The sequence below is a fragment of the Ambystoma mexicanum genome, chromosome 1q (genome assembly GCF_040938575.1).
Source record: "Ambystoma mexicanum isolate Mex_15411 chromosome 1q, UKY_AmexF1_1, whole genome shotgun sequence".
Lineage (NCBI taxonomy): Eukaryota > Metazoa > Chordata > Amphibia > Caudata > Ambystomatidae > Ambystoma > Ambystoma mexicanum.
In genome coordinates this window covers 906110967-906131450 of record NC_090922.1, presented here as the reverse complement: position 1 = coordinate 906131450, position 20484 = coordinate 906110967, and the positions used below count along the sequence as shown (strand labels likewise).

General features: G+C 46.9%; 1 protein-coding gene across 4 annotated transcripts in view; it reads left to right on the top strand.

The window, feature by feature from the left end:
* Positions 1 to 20484, top strand: part of FRRS1 (ferric chelate reductase 1) — a 730440-nt gene that overhangs the window by 102203 nt on the left and 607753 nt on the right. For all 4 annotated transcript variants that reach the window (XM_069641539.1, XM_069641540.1, XM_069641538.1 and 1 more), the window contains exon 2: positions 881 to 1076. In XM_069641539.1, coding sequence (XP_069497640.1) covers positions 881 to 1076 — 196 coding nt within the window. The remainder of the gene's footprint in view (positions 1 to 880; positions 1077 to 20484) is intronic.

Genomic DNA, 20484 nt, shown 5'->3' with positions numbered 1-20484 from the left:
GATAAATATCCAGTTCTGTGCCTCGTTTCAAGACAAAAGCATTTAAACTGTCTCTGAATTGCGTTATTTGTTATTATTTTGGAACCCACAAAGGAGGGTTTGTATTTAGGCAGAATTTAACACTTTGTGCACCCTACCTATAAGTAATCGGGATGCCCGGATTAACAAAGCAGGCAAATGTATCACTGTATCCTTGGTTATGGAGCTTTGTGCTGAGTTCACATTTGCAAATTCCTACATTCAAGATGGGCAGGAGGAGAACGCTATAACGTAGATGCTTAAGTTACCATTACTGCATTATTCTTTGTGTGTGTGTGTATATATTGTATTTATGTCTGGCCCCCTTTTTTAGCTAGGTTGTGGCGAGGGCAGAGTTGATGGTACCTGTAGGTGCTGCAGGCTGTTCGAACACCACGGGCAAAGAAATCTCATGGTTTTTGGTTTTCAAATAGAGGCAGTCAGCGCCTGCGACGGCAATGTATGTTGGGAAATAGTCCGGCCGGCAGTGAGCCGGAAAAATAATGTATAGTTAAAATATCAGTTTAAAAAATGGCAAGTTCTGTATTCACATAAGCACAAAGAAGCAGTTGAGAACAAATCCAAACGCGTGTATGGACGAAATACACATGCTCGTTCACATTAAAGTAAAAACATTAAAATATACAATGTAGCGAGATAAAAAATCAACAAACCGGTCAATGAAGACAACAATCTCTTTTTTTTAGCACTTTTCCAGGTTTCTTTCTGTTTGTATTTAAAGGGAAAATGTGAATTTGTGAAGTGTGAAGTATTCATGAATACAAGGCCTTTGCCCTACTCGCCTAATGCTGTTTTGGTGAAGTGAATCATAACTGTTGGATTATTTGTCTTTCCCTTGTAGATGATGCTCCAGGTGGCTGCTCTCATTGTTGCATTGTCCTGCGTCCTCCTTGACCCAGTAGCCAGCTATGCCAATGGAAGAGTAACGCGTGCGTGCGATAGCATGCGCCCACAACATGGACATCAAGCTCAGGATTCTCCAAAGCACAATTTAACAGTAGACAAAACTACATTCAAAGCGGGGGATCGCATTAAAGGTAATGTGGGAAGGTTATTCTGCATATTTGCAACTTTTACTATTTTCAAAAAATTGATCTTGCTAAGCTTCTGCTTTTCTTGAACTTGGACAACACACCAGTTATGCGCTTTGCTCTCCTGGCTCGCAGTCTGCAAGGTTTTACCTTTAAGCAATGCTTTGTGAGTTGTAGAGCTTCTGAAATCAAAGCCGTGGTTACTATTAATGACCAAGAACGCAATGTCCGTTGTTAACGGCCAACCAGTGGATAATGCAGCTGTTTAGTTGGTAACTTGCCAACATAAGCAGAGCAGGGTACCAGGGCACATGTCTGCTTCCATCTATAGGCTTATGACTATGTGAAGTGCTACTCTCTCGCAGAGCCATCATTCACTGATATCCTCAAGCTGCAAGGCCCTTAAGACACGAACACTACCCAGACAGTAAAATCATACATATCAGATGGGGCCTAATTCATGGAAATGTTTTATAATGGCGCAATCCCATAGGAAAACGTTACATGAATCAGGCCTATAATTACCTGCGTTTGGGCATAAAAAATTGAATTGGTTGTGTTTTCATACTGACAATAAATGTAATCATGCACAAAAATGTTGGGGAAATATCATTTTGAAGATGTCCAATTCCTTTCAATTCGGCCTCAGGCATATCTACTTACCATTTGTGTGATCCTGGCCAGATTTTTTTTTTTTTTTTTGAGGGTTGTAGTCTCACTGACTGAACATTTATTTTTGGGGGCACTGGTCGGTCCTCAAGACCACCAGGGCAGGTGCACTCAGTCCCCCATTAGAGTTTAAGGTATGGTATTAATGACTCCCTTAAGGACAATAGTGTAAGGGGAAACTTGAATGAATGAGAATGATTATTCTTTTTTTTACTATGTGGGAGTTTCTCATATTAAGTGTAGCTGAGACAGGCTGGTGGCAGTGGTACTTGAGCTTTTTTTTCGGTGCAGTCCTGCAGAGCTTTCTTTTTTGTTTTTATCGGGCGGCTGACGTTTTACCACTACATTGCCCTGAATGGCCATCCTTATTGTGTAAGCCAAAGGTGCACAACAAACGACCTATGAGCCAAATGCATTCGTTCATGCCCTACCAAGTCAAATGGAAGTGTTGCCTGGCTGAACTTAATCTCTCATGTCAGCTGTGTGAAAATTGTGTTGGCATAATACGTACAGTTTTCTATTCAAAAACATTTATTGCATTATACAAATTAATCTAAGTGGTAATGGCATTAAAAAGGCAATGTATCACACCTGTTAAAGTTTAAAAAAAAAGGAATAAATAAAAAGTACAACACAAATCCCATTTTTAACTCCAATTCGGGCACCTTTGCACCTACTCACCGCTACTCTCCATGGACAGCCTGGCCCACTGTTACGGTCTTGTGTAGTACAACCGACCCCCATTCTTGCAATGCCTCCCTATTTTTGGCAACCAGGCTGAGTTGCTCTGCTGCTGCTCTCAAAAGGGACCCTTACTGACTCCTGTGTCCTTTGGTCTTCATCTGCCTGCATGCAGACCCTGTGCTGAGTTACACTGACCGCTCAACTCGCTTGCAGCATCCTGGGGGTTTTACATCATGGGAAATCATAGTAAGGGGCCCTTTCATGTGGGAATCCGAAGTAGAGGTCCTTTTAAATCCTCAGCCCAAGTCCAGCCTGCTCGTACAGATACCCAAACAGTTGGATCCATATTTGTCAAAAGAAAGATGCTTTGTTCCTGCAACTTCAGAAATCTAACACCGCAGACAATGGTGAGAGCAGCTGTGCCCAGTTCCTTGGACTGCCCTAGGGCTGTTTCTGTCCAGATCAGGGTGTGTAGGTCCTGTTTGAATACCTAGTTTTCTCTCCCTGGGTCTCAATTTCTGTAGGGCATAAAGTGCTTTCTATTTGGTGTTGGAATGTGTGTGCAGAAATCCTATCCGTGTTCCTGCTCAACACCCAGGATTGGTAGTTGCCCATTTCCTTTACAGCAAACCAACCTTTTCTATATTACGAAAAATGTCACAATCTACCACACTGGGCTAACAAATTGTGACATGTTTACTGCGGCAGAACTTCTTGAACTTTCTCAAACTTGTCAAAGTAGCCAGAAATTGTTTCTAGGTTAGGATTGGAATCATTAGGTTAAGTCGTATGGCAACACCAGCACGATATTCACTAAAGTCTTGTGATAACTGTGCTGACATCTTTTGCCCTGATTCTAACTCTAGAATGAAAACTTCAAAGCAATATTCTTAATAAAGTATGGTAGGTTTTTCAATTGGACACCTTACTGTAATACGACATATGGTTTATAGTTACTTGTAGGGTTGTAGCTTAACGCTTGTTTTCACTGCAGAGTGATCAATGACCTATCACTTCTGCTCAGAAGGGGCCCAACGACCTTGTTCTCTACATTATATCTAGTTCAGACTGGCAGGCCTGGGATGGCAGTTATTTCTGTTCAGGTTGTACTCTACTAAGGCAGACCTAGGAGGAGTCGCCGCCCCTTTCACTTACCATTGACGCAGACTTCAACAGTATGCAGCAAATGCGATTTCACTACCCTACAGCTATGTGGACATAAAGCAGTGTCTCCTGAAAATCTGCCTCTCCCCTAAAAGGTATAGGTTTTCCATTGTTGGATTGCTGGGATGTGTCTTAGCTAACTGCCCTTTGATTCTGTTCTATTCAATCCTGACCTAGGTTCCTTTCTATGCTTTAGTCCGTATTTGGACAGTTCATAAATTAATCATTGGTGGGTGGACCTGGCTGTGTTGGCATTTTTGGCAAGGCAGCAAGCAGTGCACATCTTTATTCCCAAGAACCACACGTTTGATTAACTTCACAGTTCTTTCTATGAAGTTTAACTGCCCACTTTCCTCCTGTTCTAGCTCTACAAGACTAAGGTATTGTATTATTCTTGGTTCTCATGAAATGGCCTTGCTTATCATGCTTTTATCTACATTTCAGCTTGCATTTTCCTTTTCCTGTCTGGGAATGTTTCAAGCTAGCGTAGGCCATTGTTTTGTCAGCAAAACCACTCGCTAACTTTAAGAAATTATTAGCCTTCCATGCCCCATGACCTAAGATGTCGGGTACCTGCAAAAATGGCATCCTAACCAGCCATGATAATTTGGTTAATTTATGCATGTTCATCAAAAAGAAGACATTACATAGTCTGTTGTATCGCATGATTGTTCACACAGGTGTTGGGAATATTAGCTAATTTTGTCATGGTCACATATGACCTTGTCGGAGGTGCCTGAGCACCCCTCACAAGCTTGGGCAGGTGCTCTATTACAGAGTTGTTATGAGGGCGTTGAAAGGGATCCTCCTCTCTATCACCCTGTAATGTGTGAAGTTTGCATATATATTTGTACCCCTTTCCCTGTCCCGATCACACTCTGTCCTCGCCAGTGCAAGGAACTTGCGGTGGCAACAGCAAAGACAGACGCAAGTGATCATAGTTCAAGGGTGTTTATTAAACTATATATGCAGGTTGGAAAAACACCTAATCTAAATCTAAGATGGGAGCAAGCTACGACCATCAAATAATAATAAGGCAGTCATAGTGGTGTCTTGTCAAATAAAATGGCCTATACTGAGAAAAACCTATTGCCAATCCTTACGCTAAATACAGAGTGTGGGATAATGTTCACAAGAAAAGAAAGTGTTCTAAAGAATGTCAGGATAGCTTGGGAACTTAGCATTGGCTCCCTTCCCCAAGCTGAAGATACTCGGGAATCTTTTAATGTTCACAAATAATATGTCGGGATGCAGTAGTTGGGTTTCCCTTCTCCACGTTTTGAGCACGGGGCAAGGTGGGATCTTGGAGCACAGCTCGCGCTCCAGCTTTCCCAGCACAAGCTAACAGTTCCGTTCTAAGCTTATCACAGCCTTCAGTGGTTAAGCCTCTTTTCTACACGATAATAAGTCTCTTGCCTCCGAGGACCTGATGTCTTCAACAAAATAACAAACCAAAGTTCCTTTCAGGTCGGGTGATGCCTTTCACCCTTGGATCTCCCTCGTTCGGGCTCAGATCCACAAGAAGTCTTCAATCGAAATCAGGCCCTTCGGTAGTCAAGCTTTTCTTTTCCAAGGGTCTGATGAGTTCCCAATAGGATACAACAAAACGTCAATGCTGATATCGGCGTTCTTCTCTGGTTATCTATATTTGCTTTTTGGGTGATGGTTATTCATCCCAGAGTTCCTCCTTTTCGGGCTCAAGTCAGACCCTTCTCGTTTGTTAGCCTCCCTCTGCCGGGTTAACTCTGGCTTTCAACACAATCTTAATCTGTAACACTCAAATCTTAATGTCCTTTTAAAAAGTTTATTCTGTGGACAGCCCTCTGCTGGGTTGACGCTTGTCAACACCTTGTTAATCGGGACTTCAGACTTTGCCCCCTTTTCTCGGCATCCCTCTTTTGGGTTCACTCTTGCCAACTTTACGATGTGGGATTTGCTTCCCTTATTTTCAAATTCATCTGTCGGTCAAAGGCTTTCAACTGTACAGATGATTTTACAAGAGCCCTCTATGACCACTTTGACCCACCCCCCTTCTCGCCTTTCTCCCAAGGCCCTCTGGTTACTGTAGTTCAACATCAGGGTAATCGCCTAGAGTTTCCCGAGTGAACACTCATGTGGTGCATGACTGTTATGCTGGCTTTCCCCTTTACGTATCAACAGTTATTTGTACTTCCTTTAATCAGCCGCTTGCTACTTTCATTCAACACAGTTCGGTTTCTTTATTGGCTCTCCCTTCGACTCACAGGCTGTGATGAATGGCTACACTTTCTTGTCTGTAGAGTCAAGGCCGGTACCATTGGGCCACTCGTCTCTTGGCTGTCAGCGAAGGAGGCGCCTGGGTACTGTGGACATCTGCTGCAACACACGCTGGTAATTGTTTGCGGTCTTGCGATTCCTTTTCCTTTTCTGCAGGTTTAACAGGCCTCTGTCGAAAAAGGCAGTCGCTTCTCTCCTCGGTAAACTCTCGATTTGCGCCGTCTTTCTACTCCTCTTGAACTTCTGAGCTGAGTTGGCTCTCTTGTTGTGCGGTCTGCCTTGCTCGTCATTTGCTCTTGTGCACCACCTTTTATCCATGTGGGGAAGGGAAAGGGCCATCGGGTGTGAGTGATTTTGGTCAATTTCTTTACCTGACCTTCGCGTTGGGACATGTCAGGTAACGGACCCCGACGTTAGTTTTTTCTTTCGTGGTGTGCTAAAGTGTTTGTGTAAGTAGAGGGAGTGGGGTTGGAGAGGTTGAGTGTCCTATGTGGTAGGAGAGGGAAGAGGGGGTTAAAGGAAGGGAAATACCGCGTCTCACCAGTCTGGGTTCCCGTTCCACTCCCTGAGGACCCCCATCCACGTGATCCTCCCGCACTGGTCCACCCCCAGGAATTGGATCCAATAGCGATGGCTGCGTCCTGGCCACCTGGATGACAGATTCCTGGGGACTAGATTGGGAGACACCATCAGGTGTCTCACGTCAGGTCTTTACATTTTTCAGCGGACTCCCTTGAGGCCTGTTGAATAGAACAACCTGGTATCTCTACACGATAGTACAGCTACCAGTATGCATCAAAGCTCTTCCTTTTAATGGATACAACATTTCAAAAAATTCAACAATGCGTCCGAGTATAACTAACCACACTGGCCTGGAACAGGTGGAAAGATGTGGTTGCTCTGATATAAATGAACCGCCCCCCCCCCCCCCCCCCCTTTCATGAACCGTGTGGAGACCCAGCCCCTACCTTACAACCCACACACTGACTACAATGAAGCAGCGGCTATGGAATTGAAACCAGCAAGAGACTACTTAATACTAGGTGAGACCAGGGGGCCTTACCCAAACACTATTTGGATAAGGACTTGTCAAGTACAAGAGGAAGCAGGAGGACTAACTAAGCCAGAGACCACATGTCCGGCTGGACAAACATGGAGGCTGAGAAAGGGGGTGGGCTGAAGTCTTCATGAGGGAGAGGAAATGGAAGGAATTCGAAATGGATCAGAAAGAGATTGAACCAGGGAAGCAACTGACTAAAGTACCCAATTGGAGCTCAAAACCTGGGGAGGCTATGGCAAGAGGCAAAATACGAATTCAAAATAAAGTAACATAAAAAGCTGAAGTGTCATTCTGCAGTGAACTGCCATTGCAGGAGGTTGGAGACCGGACACCAGAGACAAGTGGGAAGCAGCTGGAGGTGGACTTGGAAGAGTTTTGGTGTGTTTGGAGAGAGTGAAGGTAAGGTGTATGGATTGTGAGAGTGGTATCAATTTTGCTGGGATGGGAGTGAGAATATGAAAGCAAGTAGAAACCAGAAGGGTTGGAGACAGAGAAAAGGAGGGAGTGTAGGCTGGTGAGATTCGAGAAACTGGAGGCGTGATGCGACTGTGGAGGGACTGAGGGGGTGGGGGTAATGAGCAGAGTGAGAGGAGGTAAAGGTGGAGTAAGATCAGGCGGAGAATGGAGGCAGGAGAAATTAGGTGAGCTAAGTCTAGGAGGGGAAGGAAGGTAGAGGGGTTGAGTGAGAAGCAGTGCTGGAGTAGAGAAATTGAATGTCAGATAGTGAGGATAGGGAGATAGATGTAGCTACAAGATGGATACAACTGGGAAATCGGACTACCCCGGTTTAGGTCACATAGGAAGTCCCTGAGAGAGTTATAGATAAGACTGCAGCCTTTTAGTAGGTAAGGGCAAGCTTGGACCGCATGGGCACTCTGACTGTAGTGAAATCCTGCTATGCCAATATCCTGTGTAGAGGGCTTAGGCTAGAGATGTGGGATCCCTTTGAGTTTGAGGGAAAGCATATAGGGACATGGGTAATCCCAATTGCCTTTTGTTGAATGGTATTTTATAATAAGGTTCACATGATGACATGTTTTGTCACAATTTATTATTTTTTATTCATAATTTATTTAGTGCAGCCACTGACCCGGAGGCTTAAGGTCGCTAAACAAACAGAACATATACAATAGATAGCCACACAAAGTGACATAGCAGTATGACAAAGAGATCGAAGAATTGAGTCAAAGTGTTAGTTGAACAGAAGGGTTTTCAGTCCCTTTCTAAATACTCTAATGGAGGATTCTTCTCTTTAGTTGAAGGGAAGTCCATTCCTTGATGTAGGTGCCACAGAGAAGAATAATCAATTTTTCACCTGTGTCAACCTGCAGGGATTTTGTAATAGAGAACAATTGTTAGATCTCACTGTAATTACAGGCTTTTGGGATCAAAACATCCTTAAGATTAGAAGGGCCAGAGTTTGTCATACAATCTATTGCTTGTCAAACTCCTGTATGTGTGGTGTAATTTACATGAAGCTCATTATCCCCTTAGTCTAAAACCTGATTCTTAGTCGTCTACTAAGTGAGTTTTAGACATGTGTGGTCAACCTTACAGGTTTACGAAGGGTTGCTTCTCAGAACTGTACACCAGTAGTGGTTCTGGAAAACCCTCAGAAGAGACCTCTAGGGCTTTATGTTTAACAGTCCTTAATACAAACCACTACCATGACACCATAATAGTATAGTGATCAAGTTATGCATGCTGCATCAATTGGGTTCTTGTCTCCGTCTGATCTGTGATCTAATCCAAATTATAGTACCCAATAATAACCGGATCCAAGAATGTGCAGGTCAGTAACTTGTTATGGTGTTACCAATACATTCATAATTCCTTCACATTTAATATCACTAAAGTTGGGTTTCCTTACAACTTAGTACGGGTGTGGTGTCTGATAAGAGGGATATTCAGCGTAATGTCCACATATTATTTCTTATTGCAGAGTCAGAGGATTCAACTTGAATTATTGTTTGCAGTTGTGTAGAAATGTAATGTTGCATTTGTGAATCCGATAGTCATGGACAATCCAGATTCATGACCTTTGCTCCTGGGTCCAGCTGGGTTACAAAACTAGGAGATTGAGTCCCTTCGGCTAGCCCTGGATTTCAGACTACACTTGTATTTAAAGGAATCCCTAAAACTCCCATTGGGCGTACAATGATGTAGTGAAGGTATCAAAAAGAATGTGGTCATATCTTGAAAGCTGAATTTACCACACATTTTCCTTCAAGGAATGAACAAAAACTCACAAGTGACACTTGCTCTTCCCTCAGAATGCATTTGCAGCCAGCTACACATATACAGCTCTCTAATACCACTTGACTGCCCCAAATTGCTAACGCGGGTAATGCATGCCAAACTAAACCTCTAGCCACGAACCACCAAAAATATCTCTCTAGACAAATAAACAAGTGGATCCAAAGAAATCAAGATGGATAACCCACAAACATGCCAGCCCACCCCAATCAAAGATCAAGTTTACACTCGATCGAGTTGATGACTAGTTTGCTCACAACCATAGTATGCTCTAGTTGCACCATGGACTCTTTCCTGAGTGCTGCAGATTGCGTTTGGATGGCTGGCCCTATAAAATGGCTTAAATCCCAAATACATAGTACTTGCCATATGCTGACCTCAAGGTGTTGGGGCCCCCAAGGAAACCTCTTCCTCCATTGCACATTTCAACGTGCCATTGAATAATAACTCCAAGGGTGCACCTGATGTGATCTTGCCAAAACCACAAACCATACTTCCAAAAGCAATCAGCAACCTGTGCTCAGCTAGCTCCTTGGTTAAGTTATTGTTTTTAATCTTCCCGCTAATGGCACTGGAGGGGCCAAACAATCAAGTCAACGTGGGAAGGATCATGGGTCCCTGTGCACATAGGATAGGGAATAGTGTAACCGGAATGCCCCTCTTGGAATCCCTTTTTCGAGTTAGAAAATTTAAACTAATCTGTACCAATCACTATGTATCTGAATGTTTAATTGTCTTAAAGGGCAGTATAAATATGACAGTTTCCTGAAGCAACAGGCTTGCTCATGAGCTCATTTGCATACCCACAGTGCATTTCTCAATGTGGCTCTGAAGGGGATTTTCGAGTGAGGACTACTTGTTGGTGCTGTGGTATGTGTGGCTTTGCTAAAATGGTTTATTTTATGATATATATAGTTAAATATTTTGAGAGAGGTCTTCTTTTATTGGCGGGAGCTGTGGCACCCTTAGCCCTAGCAAGAATAGTGAAATTCCGGGAACTGTCTGGGGACTGTGGAGTACCTGAAAGAAAGACTCAACCAGAAGTCATACATTTACTAAATGAGCCTTAACGCCTTACTGACTCTATTGCTAATAAGGAAGCGCCCTACCCAACAACCTAAATTAAGGGTGTGCATCAACGTTAGTCAAAACAATAAACCTTGTCCTCTGTCCAAATCCTAACCTCTAAACTGGCCTTACCACTTAGAAAAACAACTTAAAAGAGAAACCAGGCCAAATTAGGTTGCCCTCAGTGTTCTTTACTCTGCCATCTCTGTGTTTACAGGAATCACACCTAGTTTCAGTTCCCACAATTATTTAATAGGGGACATGTTTCTTATTCGTGTCCATCTTGTCAGAGTTCCAAATACAGAAAAGATTTTCCTTGGGTGTATAGATTGAACACTCCAGTAAAAAAAAAAAAAAGGAAATTCTCGCAGTGGTCATAGATGAAGGGATATTTAATCCTCTTCCACCAACTACGTGGGATGCTTTATTCTGGTTTTCCCTTGGGATGATTAATTACTTGCTTTGTAGGGTCCTCCTGGCGCCCTTGGTTCTCTTATACCCCTACGAACCAAGTGAGAAACTGGGAACGTGTATTTCCTCCTAGTATATCTTTCTGTTGGTTTTTGTGTGCGTCTTTGAGTTGGTAGGCTAATTCCAAGGCTCTGTTTTTTAGGGCCCCTGTAACAACTCTTATTAATCTCCCTCTCTGGACCTCCCCTTTTTATGGTCTGGCCTCTGTGCCCCCCTCTGCAATGATCAACCCGTGTACCTTCTGCATAGCTGGTCCTGCTCCAGCAAAGTGACTTTGACTCATTGACGCTGTCGTTCTCCCCAGCTCCTGGGCGTTCTCTGCTGAACGCAAGTGGGAGTGTTCCTTTGCTCGCTGGTATGCTGCTCTCTCTTTCTGGTTTTGCATAGTGTGAGCCGGGGACTCGTTCCTCTCTTGCTCACCGGGTTGGGTGTTGTTTCTTGGGCTCCAGGTCCACCATGGTCTACGCGTGGTCACATCTTCCCTTGGGCCTGCTCTGCTCAGCCTTGCTGATTCTGCACAGCCCTGTGCCTCGTCGGTCATGTTTGTCGTTCTGACGTCTCTGCCAGTTACCCTCCGGACTGCTTCCTGGGTCCTAGCCGGCTCCGAGTCCCAATGATCTCTGTATGTCGGAGGCTCACCTCTGGTATCTGGTGCAAAAATAAAAGTACACCTCCCCCCCCTTGCATACAGGAGAAGAAGCAATACACAAAGGCTTGTGTTTAACTGTCATGCCTATTGAGAGGTCAGCATTGCCTTGAGCCAACTGTTCAAATGCACTTAGTACATTATTCGGTGTTCCAAAGCTGACATTCAGATCCACGTCTGGTATTCCCATATTTGCAGACAATGTCTGTTGTAGAGAAATCCTTTAGAGTGGGAGTCCCTGTCCCCTGGTGGGGAGTCACTTCCAGTGAGGTCTCGCTTTCCCAAACACCTATGCAGAGTTCTGCTCAGCAGGCTCACTTACCTAGCCTCAAAGGGCGTGGCTCCCCCCCCCCAAGGAAGAAAGGACGAAACCTTCAGAATCTGCAAAGTACACAAAGCATTTGTTAACCTTCTGCATCAGTCCCTGCTAAACATAGCCCCTATTTTGCTACAGCACATGCACCTCCAGTCTTAAGCCCCTTTTAACAGAATCTATTTGGCCATGGCACAATGTGTATACGTAATAACGAAGTAAAAAGTTATGCAGGTAAAAATGTTATTACTAAAAAAAAATGTGACGACCTGCCAAAATTCTTCATTTGCCGATGTCCTTTTATGATATACTTTATTGTGGGGCTCTGCCACTCTTCTTTTAAAAAAAAAAAAAAAAAAAAAAAATCGTATATTTGCTTTTCCCTCGTTAAATGCTTTTTTTTCAAAACTTTATTTATACATTTAGAACTTTACAGAAGCAATAGAACAAATTACAATATCTCAAATGCACAAGGTGATACTTATTCACCCATAATTTCCTAAATAAATCTAAAGCAAAATAAGAAATCTAGAACACGATCAAATATTTTAAGCGTAGAGATCATTAAATGCACCCCACATCCTCTCATATTTATCAAGCTGATCTTTTGCTTTAAAGGATATTTTCTCCCTCTTGGACAAAAGGGACAAACTGTGCAGCCAGTCATCAATGTTAGGAGAGGTATCACTTTTCCAAAATTTCAAAATCTGCTTCTTGGCTAGCAAAAGAGCTCTATATATCCAAAACAGTTTACTTGCAGTTAAACCAATATTTGAAGGCAGTAAACCTAACACAGCAACAAGTGGATCTCTGGGTATAGAGAGATCCAGAACCAACTCCATCCTCTGGAAAACACCATCCCAGAATAATTGTATTTTACCACATAACCACAACATGTGGAGTGTAGTGGCCACCTCCCTATTACAGTTCCAACAACAGTCCACATTACTCAATTTACTCATTCTCATCTTCCATGGGGACCAATATAAATAATGAGTAATTCTTTGTTGTGTATATCCCAAATCTAAATCCACTTCGTATTTATCTGGACCTGCACATATGTGGCTCCAATCAATATCCAACAATGTGCAACCTAAATCTGAATCCCAATTCCCTCTACCACACTGCGATGGTAACTTCGATGCAGAGGGTGCAATCAATTCATACAGAGTAGATTCAGACAAGGGCACAGTCCTTGAGAGAACAAAAGTTGTAGGCGAGGCATGCATTGTAGCATTCAACAGCGAGAAAAGTACAACAAAAAGGTCCCGCAGAATATTATAGTGACAAATTTCAGACGCTTTCAGCTTATACTTAAAGTGCTGAAACTCTAAATCAACCATATTCTGACCATCATAAGCCTGTCCAATCTTCCATATACCAGCTCTCTGCCACGAGACCCATGACAAGACACGGTTATTCTGTTTCACAGCCTGGTTTCTCCATAAACTAGAATCTGCACACAATGTATTTCTCCTCACGAATCTCATTACTTTTACGCCATTCCTTCACAAAGTGCTTTACAAAATGCGGAGTGGTACCAACAGACAGTCTCTTATCCATGAACAAAAGAACATCCGGTGGGACGGGAGAAACGGATTCCTCCTCTATTTTAATCCAACCTGCACAAGTACTGCGATCAGACATCAACCAATGATGCAACGCGAGCAGCGTAAATGTGGAGTGATGCCGCTTTATGTCGGGAAAACCAAAGCCGCCTAGCTTCACTGACTTTTATAAAGAACATCTTTCGGAACTCTCGCTCTACTTCCTTCCCCCCACACAAACTTATCCAAGGATTTATTGATGCTACCTAATACATTTTATGAAAGCGGCAGAGGGAGCATGCTAAAAACATATAAACATTTCGGAAGAAGGGACATCTTAACTACGTTAACCTTCCTCCATAAGGTTAGTTTTAACTTCTCCAATCTACAGCAAAGACTGTCTACCTCTGCAACTTTCAAACGGATATTGTATGCAAGCAAGGACTCCACATCCCTATTTATATAAATACCCAAATATTTAAGACCTGACCGAGCCCACATCTCCCGATCCACCTCGAACAACCCCTTATGACACGATGCTGAAATCGGATAAATCAGTCTTTCCTACATTAACTTTATAATTGGAGAATTTGCCAAATTCATGCAGAGTTGCTAAAAGCTCCGGATATGAACGCTCTGGGTTCGAGATTAGGACTAAGAGGTCATCTGCATACCAAAGTACTTTGCACACATTCCCCAAACGGAATACCCATTATATTAGGATGATGCCTAAGCATAATGGCAAGCAGTTCAATGAATAAGTCAAACACTAGCGGAGATAGAGGACAACCTTGCCTAGTTCCATTTAAAATATGAAAGCACTCTGACCGACTGCCATTGACAATTATGGCAGCTTTTGCATCTCCATATAAGGCTCCAAAGAGTCTAAGAAAAACAGGCCCACAATTGATCTTAAGCTTTTTGAACTTGGATTTTCAAGTAAATGATCCGTCTATTCAATTTTCTGTGAAAGGGTCATCGCAACTGATTTCAGTGTTTTATTTGTGTTTTTGTTTATGAAACTGACTGAACAGACTTGGACATAACTGCTGATGGAGCAGTCTTATCAGGCTCATTCCATAATACTCCTTTTTCTCTTGGAAAAGGTTTGGAAAAATCACTGTCAAGCTAAACAATTGATTCTACGCCAAGCATTCTGAGGCCCCGATTCAGAACTTGTTGCAATGAAGGGGCTAAAGAGCACAATTCACTGTGCCAAATGAGGACGCCCAGGCTCCACCAGTATTCTCCAGTGGGCCTGGGCGTCCTCGCAATGCACGACAGTGCACCTTCAGGATTGTGCCTGTTTTTGTCATAACGGGCGCAATCCTGTAATCTCAGCAGCATTTTTGTAAAATAACATATTCATTATTTTACAAAAATGCTGCCGAGAACACAGAAGTAAGCAGCTTTAACATTGCAGAAAGTGACACCGGTTTGGATTTTTGGAGCGGAGGGCTTTCTTTCCACACCTTATATGGTGTGGGCATCGATAGAAGGGGCTTTTTGGAGGAAGCTCCTAAAACTCCCAAATTTGATAGTGACTTCAGTCATTAGTTATGAGCTAGGTCTTATATCGCTATATGCGAAAACGGTGTGCAAGTAGTGAACCTTATTTTCGAAAATGCTTGTTGGTGGCCCCTGCTCCTCCATTTGAAATTCTTAGCAAAGAGATGGCTAAGGTGGCGCCTGGCATCCTAGGACAATGGGAGAGTCGCTGTACAGCCATGCTAGAATCATGAGGCACGAATATCGAAGTCCTGACGACAAATCGTGACAAAACATTTTGAAAAAATGTGGGAGCAAGATTGGATCCAAACCATAGAGGACAGAAATACTCACCGGATGCAATCTGCTTTAGGCATTGAAGCTAAGGCCTATGGTGGTAGGCAGCGTTACTTAAAGCTCGCCCCCCCCTACCCGTGGTACCAGACTCGGTTCATGAGATTCGGATTCAATCCGTTCCCCAGCAATGACATTTTGAAGATTTATGGAAAAATGAATGCGACTACTTGCAGATTTTGCAAATCTGAAGGCCAGGTGGAAACACCGTTGCACCTTTTGGTATTTTGTAGGGGGCTGATGGACACCAGAACCAAGCGTTTGGGAAATTGTATTAAAAAAAAAGGCAATGGCAGAAGACCGAAACATTTTGGTCTCTCATGGGTGGTGAAGATTTTCAAGTGATTTTTGTGTTGATAGTTTTTGAAGGAAGTTTTTAATGTTTAAAGAGGGGAGGGTGTAGTATTAAAGAGTTCTCCTTCTCCAGCATGGGGTCTGGCATGGATTCACATGAATATTCCCCGTCGTCATGCTGGGAATCCTCGGTATAGAAAAAAATCAGTATCAGTTTCGTTTCTGATCTGTCTTTCTTAGTAGTAACCAATCACTGGTCTCTGGGTCACACTGCCCCCAGCCAATGACTGCCCTCTCCCTAAGCACCGCCTCCGGCAGCCATCCTCAGATTTTTACCGCAAGTTCAAGTGTTGGGATTCCTCGTGCTGTAGCTCTCGAGCTTTTGCTGCGTTTTCACGCTTTTTCAGGAGAGTTTTCTCATTTTTCGGTTAAATAGAGCCTCAAGCTCCACCGTTTCTACATCCGATCAACGGGGATCCGTTTCAGAGTTTTCTACGCCCCTCAAGGGTGAAGATTTCGTCGAGTTAAGCTTTTGGAGGATTCCCGAAGTTCCGAGGCCTACCCCGGACATGGCCCAGGAGAAAGGAAGCTCGACGCCCGGGAAGCTGTTCAGGACCTGCCCTGGATGCCAGCTTCAGAATGTTTTCAAGGAGGACGAGCATTCGTTATGCCTCTCTCCATGAGGACAAGACGGACAAGGAGAAGGACTGTGCGTTTTGTGGGAACATGTCGGAGCGGACCATGAAGGATCGCCACCTCCATCTCGCCAACTGGCTGGAAGGGAAGAGCCCGTCAGGCGAGAAGAAGAAAAAGAAGTCGGAGCGGTCTTCTAAGTCCTGTGAGGGTGCCCCGGCAACGGGGGCCCAACAAAAGGCTAAGCACCGCCAGTCCGCGGGCACCGGGAGCGGCGAACGGTCTGGCTCCTTGGCTGCCAGGCAGGGCGCATCCTCGCCAGCGCCATCAACCACGAGCCAACGCTCTGGCTCGGGTAAGAGGAAGTCTGAGAACCCGGCGAAGCTTCTGGAGAGGCCCTGGTCGATCTCGAAGATTCCGGCAGAGGGGGAGCGAGGCTCGGACCCTGCCCCCAAGGTGAAGGCCCCAGGCGTCCAGAAGGTGACGATGGCCTTAATTCACCCTGCAAAGACCTCGATTGAGGATGTCGCCACGGCCCTGGCTCAGCCTGTGGAGGCTACACCAGTGGAGGCGCCCTCAGGACCCAGAGTCTCCCTGCCACCGTGGAGGGGGGAGTCTTTCAGGCCCATTGAGAAGACCCCCACAAAGTCCTCGTTGGAAAAGATGGGGGAGGGGCTGGTGGCCATCATGGATACGGACGCGACCTCTGAAGAAGAGCTCATCGAAGTCGTGGAAGATGCCCAGCCCATCGGGAGGGATCCCGATGAGGGCGACGACGAGAGCGACAGTGTCGCCGACAAGGCTCCTCAAGAACCCTCGCGCCCGTCGTTTCCGGCGCCGCAGGACACCTCGGCGGCCATTTTGTCAGCGATTCAGTCCTTATGCTCAGAGATGAGAACAAGGTTGCCCCTTCCCCCGACGGAGGTACCTGAGCCAGTCCCGACGGGGGAACCGGAGCCAGGACCTTCGGAGAGTCCACCGCATAAGAGGAGGACGACGCATCCTACGCCACCTCTCCCACCTCTGCGGCCTGCTCTGCCTTCCCCCCGGTCTACTACCCACGGGGATGATACAGGCATGGACACGGCTACGACAGGTACAGATGACGACGGAGGCGACGACGGGACGTGTCCCCTGTCGCCCCCTGCTCGGGCGTCCCCGCCCGACGAGATTGTATCCTTTCATGCCATAATTTCCAGGGCATCTGAGCTTTTTCAGCTCTGCCCAGAAGAAATGAAGAAAGAAGGGTTCCTTTACCAACGCGCGAGGCTAAAAGGAAGACGGTCCTCGCCGTACCGCTTCTTGATGACATCTGGGATGAGGGGCTCGTCCTCCTCAAGAACCCTGCCACGGCGCCGGCAAAGAGGGACCGGTACGAGAAGTAGTACCGGGTCCCCGACGCTGCCCCCTTGTACCTTCGGGCACAACCTACCCCGGATTTGGTCGTCTCGGCGGCGGCAAAGAAGAAAGCTGGGGGGCATCGGCCTCGACATCAACTTCCCCGCCGGACGGCGAGGGCAGGAAGTTGGACACGATGGGACGACGGATCATCTCATCCGCAGCGACGAGTATTGAGGTGGCCAACGCCCTGGCTATCGTAGCCCGCTACGACAGGGAGTTGTGGTTCAAAATCGCCCCTATGTTAGACTTCCTTCCGGACGCCAAAAGGGCTGAGGCCTTTGAAATCCTACAGGAGGGTGAGATTGCTTCGGACCACGCCATCACGGTGGCAACGGGCATCGCCGACATCGGTTTCTGTCAGTTGGGCAACGGCGTTTGCTTGAGACGACGAGGATGGCTCAAGGCCACGGATTTCCACCAGGACGTACAAACCAAGGTTTTGGACATGCCCTTCGACGGGAACAACCTGTTTGGGAAGGCGGTTGAGTCCCTTCAGGCCATCAAGACAGACACAGAGACTGCCCGGGCACTGGGAGTGCTCCATCAACGACGGCCGTCCTTTCGGAGCTCCGGAGGCAGACTAGGTGCCTCCAAGGGATCCAGCAGTGGCTCCTCCACTTACCGCCAAGCGGCAAGATCTTCGTCCCAGGAGGCCTACAGGGGACGCGGCAAGTCAGGTGGTGCCCGTCGTCATCGACAAGGTCAAGGAGGCAAGGCGGCCTCCAAACAAGATTGAACCGACCGTGGGGTCGGGCCCCCGCCAAAGCACCCCGGTGGGAGGCCGGCTGGCGAGATTCATCAGCGTTTGGGAGTCCATCTCCACCGACCGTTGGGTGCTGGACGCCCTGACCCAAGGGCACACCCTCGAGTTTCAGAAGAAGTGCCCTTGCGTTCCACCAGTGGCCAGGAAAGAAAATCACGTCCCTCAACTACTGTTGGAAGTAAGGGCGATGCTCAAGAAGGGTGCCATCGAGCTCGTCCCAAAGAGGCTTCGGGGCTCCGGAGTTTACTCAAGGTACTTCCTCGTAAAACTGGGCAAGGACGAGGGAGCTCGCCGTGGAGCACACTGCAAAGACCGTCCAGCTGCTCACGGACCTGGGATTCTCCAACTTTCCAAAATCCCACCTGGTTGCATCGCAAGTCGCCCTGTTTCTGTGAGCCAAGCTCGACACAGTGGCGCGGCTGGCCTCGCTGTCGGAGGAAAGGACCAGGACCATTCTGGGCAAGGTGCAGCGTCTGCTGGCCACGGACATTGCCAGGGTAAGATCTATCAAGTCCCTCCTCGGGATGATGTCCTCCTGCATTTATCTGGTGCGCCTTTGCAGGCTTTGGATGAGACCCTTACAGGAGTTCCTCGACGCCTGCTGGATCCAGTCGACGGGCAGCTTCGAGGACAGGATCCCTCTCAACGAGACAGTCCGTCAGGCGATCCGGTGGTGGGGTACCCGCTCCCATCTGTCGGCGGGCACGGACTTTCAGACCCCAGCTCACCAGGTGACGGTGACGACGGACGCCTCCCTGGAAGGTTGGGGAGCACAGTCCGGAGATCCTCCGGGAGCCAAAGGCCTCTCGCGTGAAGTCTCTCCACATCAACATCTTGGAGCTCCGCGCGGTGTTCTGGGCCCTCCAGGTCTTTTCTTCCGTGCCTCAAGGGCAAGGTGGTGAGGATCTTCACCGACAACACCACCACGATGTTCTACATCCGGAAGCAGGGCGGAACCAGGTCCCAGGCCCTATCCAAGGAAGCCCAAGATCTGTGGAATTGGGCCGTCGCCCAAGGGATGTTTCTGGTGCCTCTTCATCTGGTAGGAATAAAAAACACGATCGCCGACTCACTCAGCAAGGAGCTGCGCTCGTGCCACGAGTGGGAACTACGCCAGGATCAAGTGGATCGACTCTTCCGACGATGGGGCTAACCCCAAATCGATCTCTCCGCAACGGCGACGAATTCCAAGTGCCAGAGGTTCGCCAGCAGGTTCCCCCAGCTGAGGAGCATGGGCGATGCTTTCTCGTTCCCCTGGGACAGCCTATTTCTTTATGCGTTCCCTCCGCTGCCGTTGCTGCTCCGGCTCATCAACCAGCTCAAGAGGTCCCGGTGAAGGATAATCCTCGTCGCACCGGCGTGGCCGAGACAGATCTGGTTCCCAGACTTTCTGGACTTGTCAACGTCCCCACCAGTCAAGCTGCCGACGGACACAGACCACCTCTCCAGAGAAGGAGGCGCCATTCTTCACCACAACCCGGAGTCGCTGAACTTGCAGGCCTGGCTCCTGCAGCACTAGAGTTTGGAGGGTACGACATCCCGGCCGACTGCAGAGAAGTTCTTGCAAAGGCCAGGGCGTCCTCAACTCTCAAGTGCTACGGACATAAATGTAAGAGGTTCTCTGTCTGGTGCCGTGCACAGAAGATTAACCCTCTGCGGATTACGGCCCTTCAAGTACTGCCATACCGACTGTCGCTCACGCCTCCATCAAAATATATATGGCTGCAATCTCCCGATATACCAGGACGACGGAACGGGCGTCCTTGTGTCATCGCCTGGTGAAAGAATTCATGAAGGGACTATTCCGATCATTCCCGCCGGTGAAGGCTCCTGCCCCAGCGTGGGAGCTTAATGTGGTGCTGACAAGCTCATGGGGGGGCCCCCATTCGAGCCTATGCATTCGGCGCCTTTTGAAGTTCCTGTCATGGAAGACAGCTTTCCTCGTGGCCATCACCTCCGCACGACGAGTGGGAGAGATCCAGGCCCTATCTTGCAAGCCTCCATACTTGACTTTTCATGACACAAGGGTGGTGCTGAGGACACACCCATCCTTTATGCCCAAGGTGCCGTCGGACTTCCACCTCAACGAGCCCTATGTGTTGCCAGTTTTCTTCCCGTCGCCAGCCGAGAGGACTTTGCACTCGCTGGATGTAGCTAGAGCGCTGAAGTTCTACGTGGACCGCACAAAGAGTTTTCGGAAGACGTCACAGATGTTTGTGAACTTTGGGACTGTGAATCAAGGGAAGGCTCTCTCGAAGACTTCCATTTCCAGATGGCTCTCCGGCTGCATCATGCACTGTCACCGGTTGGCAAACCGACAGCTGCTTGGCCGTCCGAGAGCCCATTC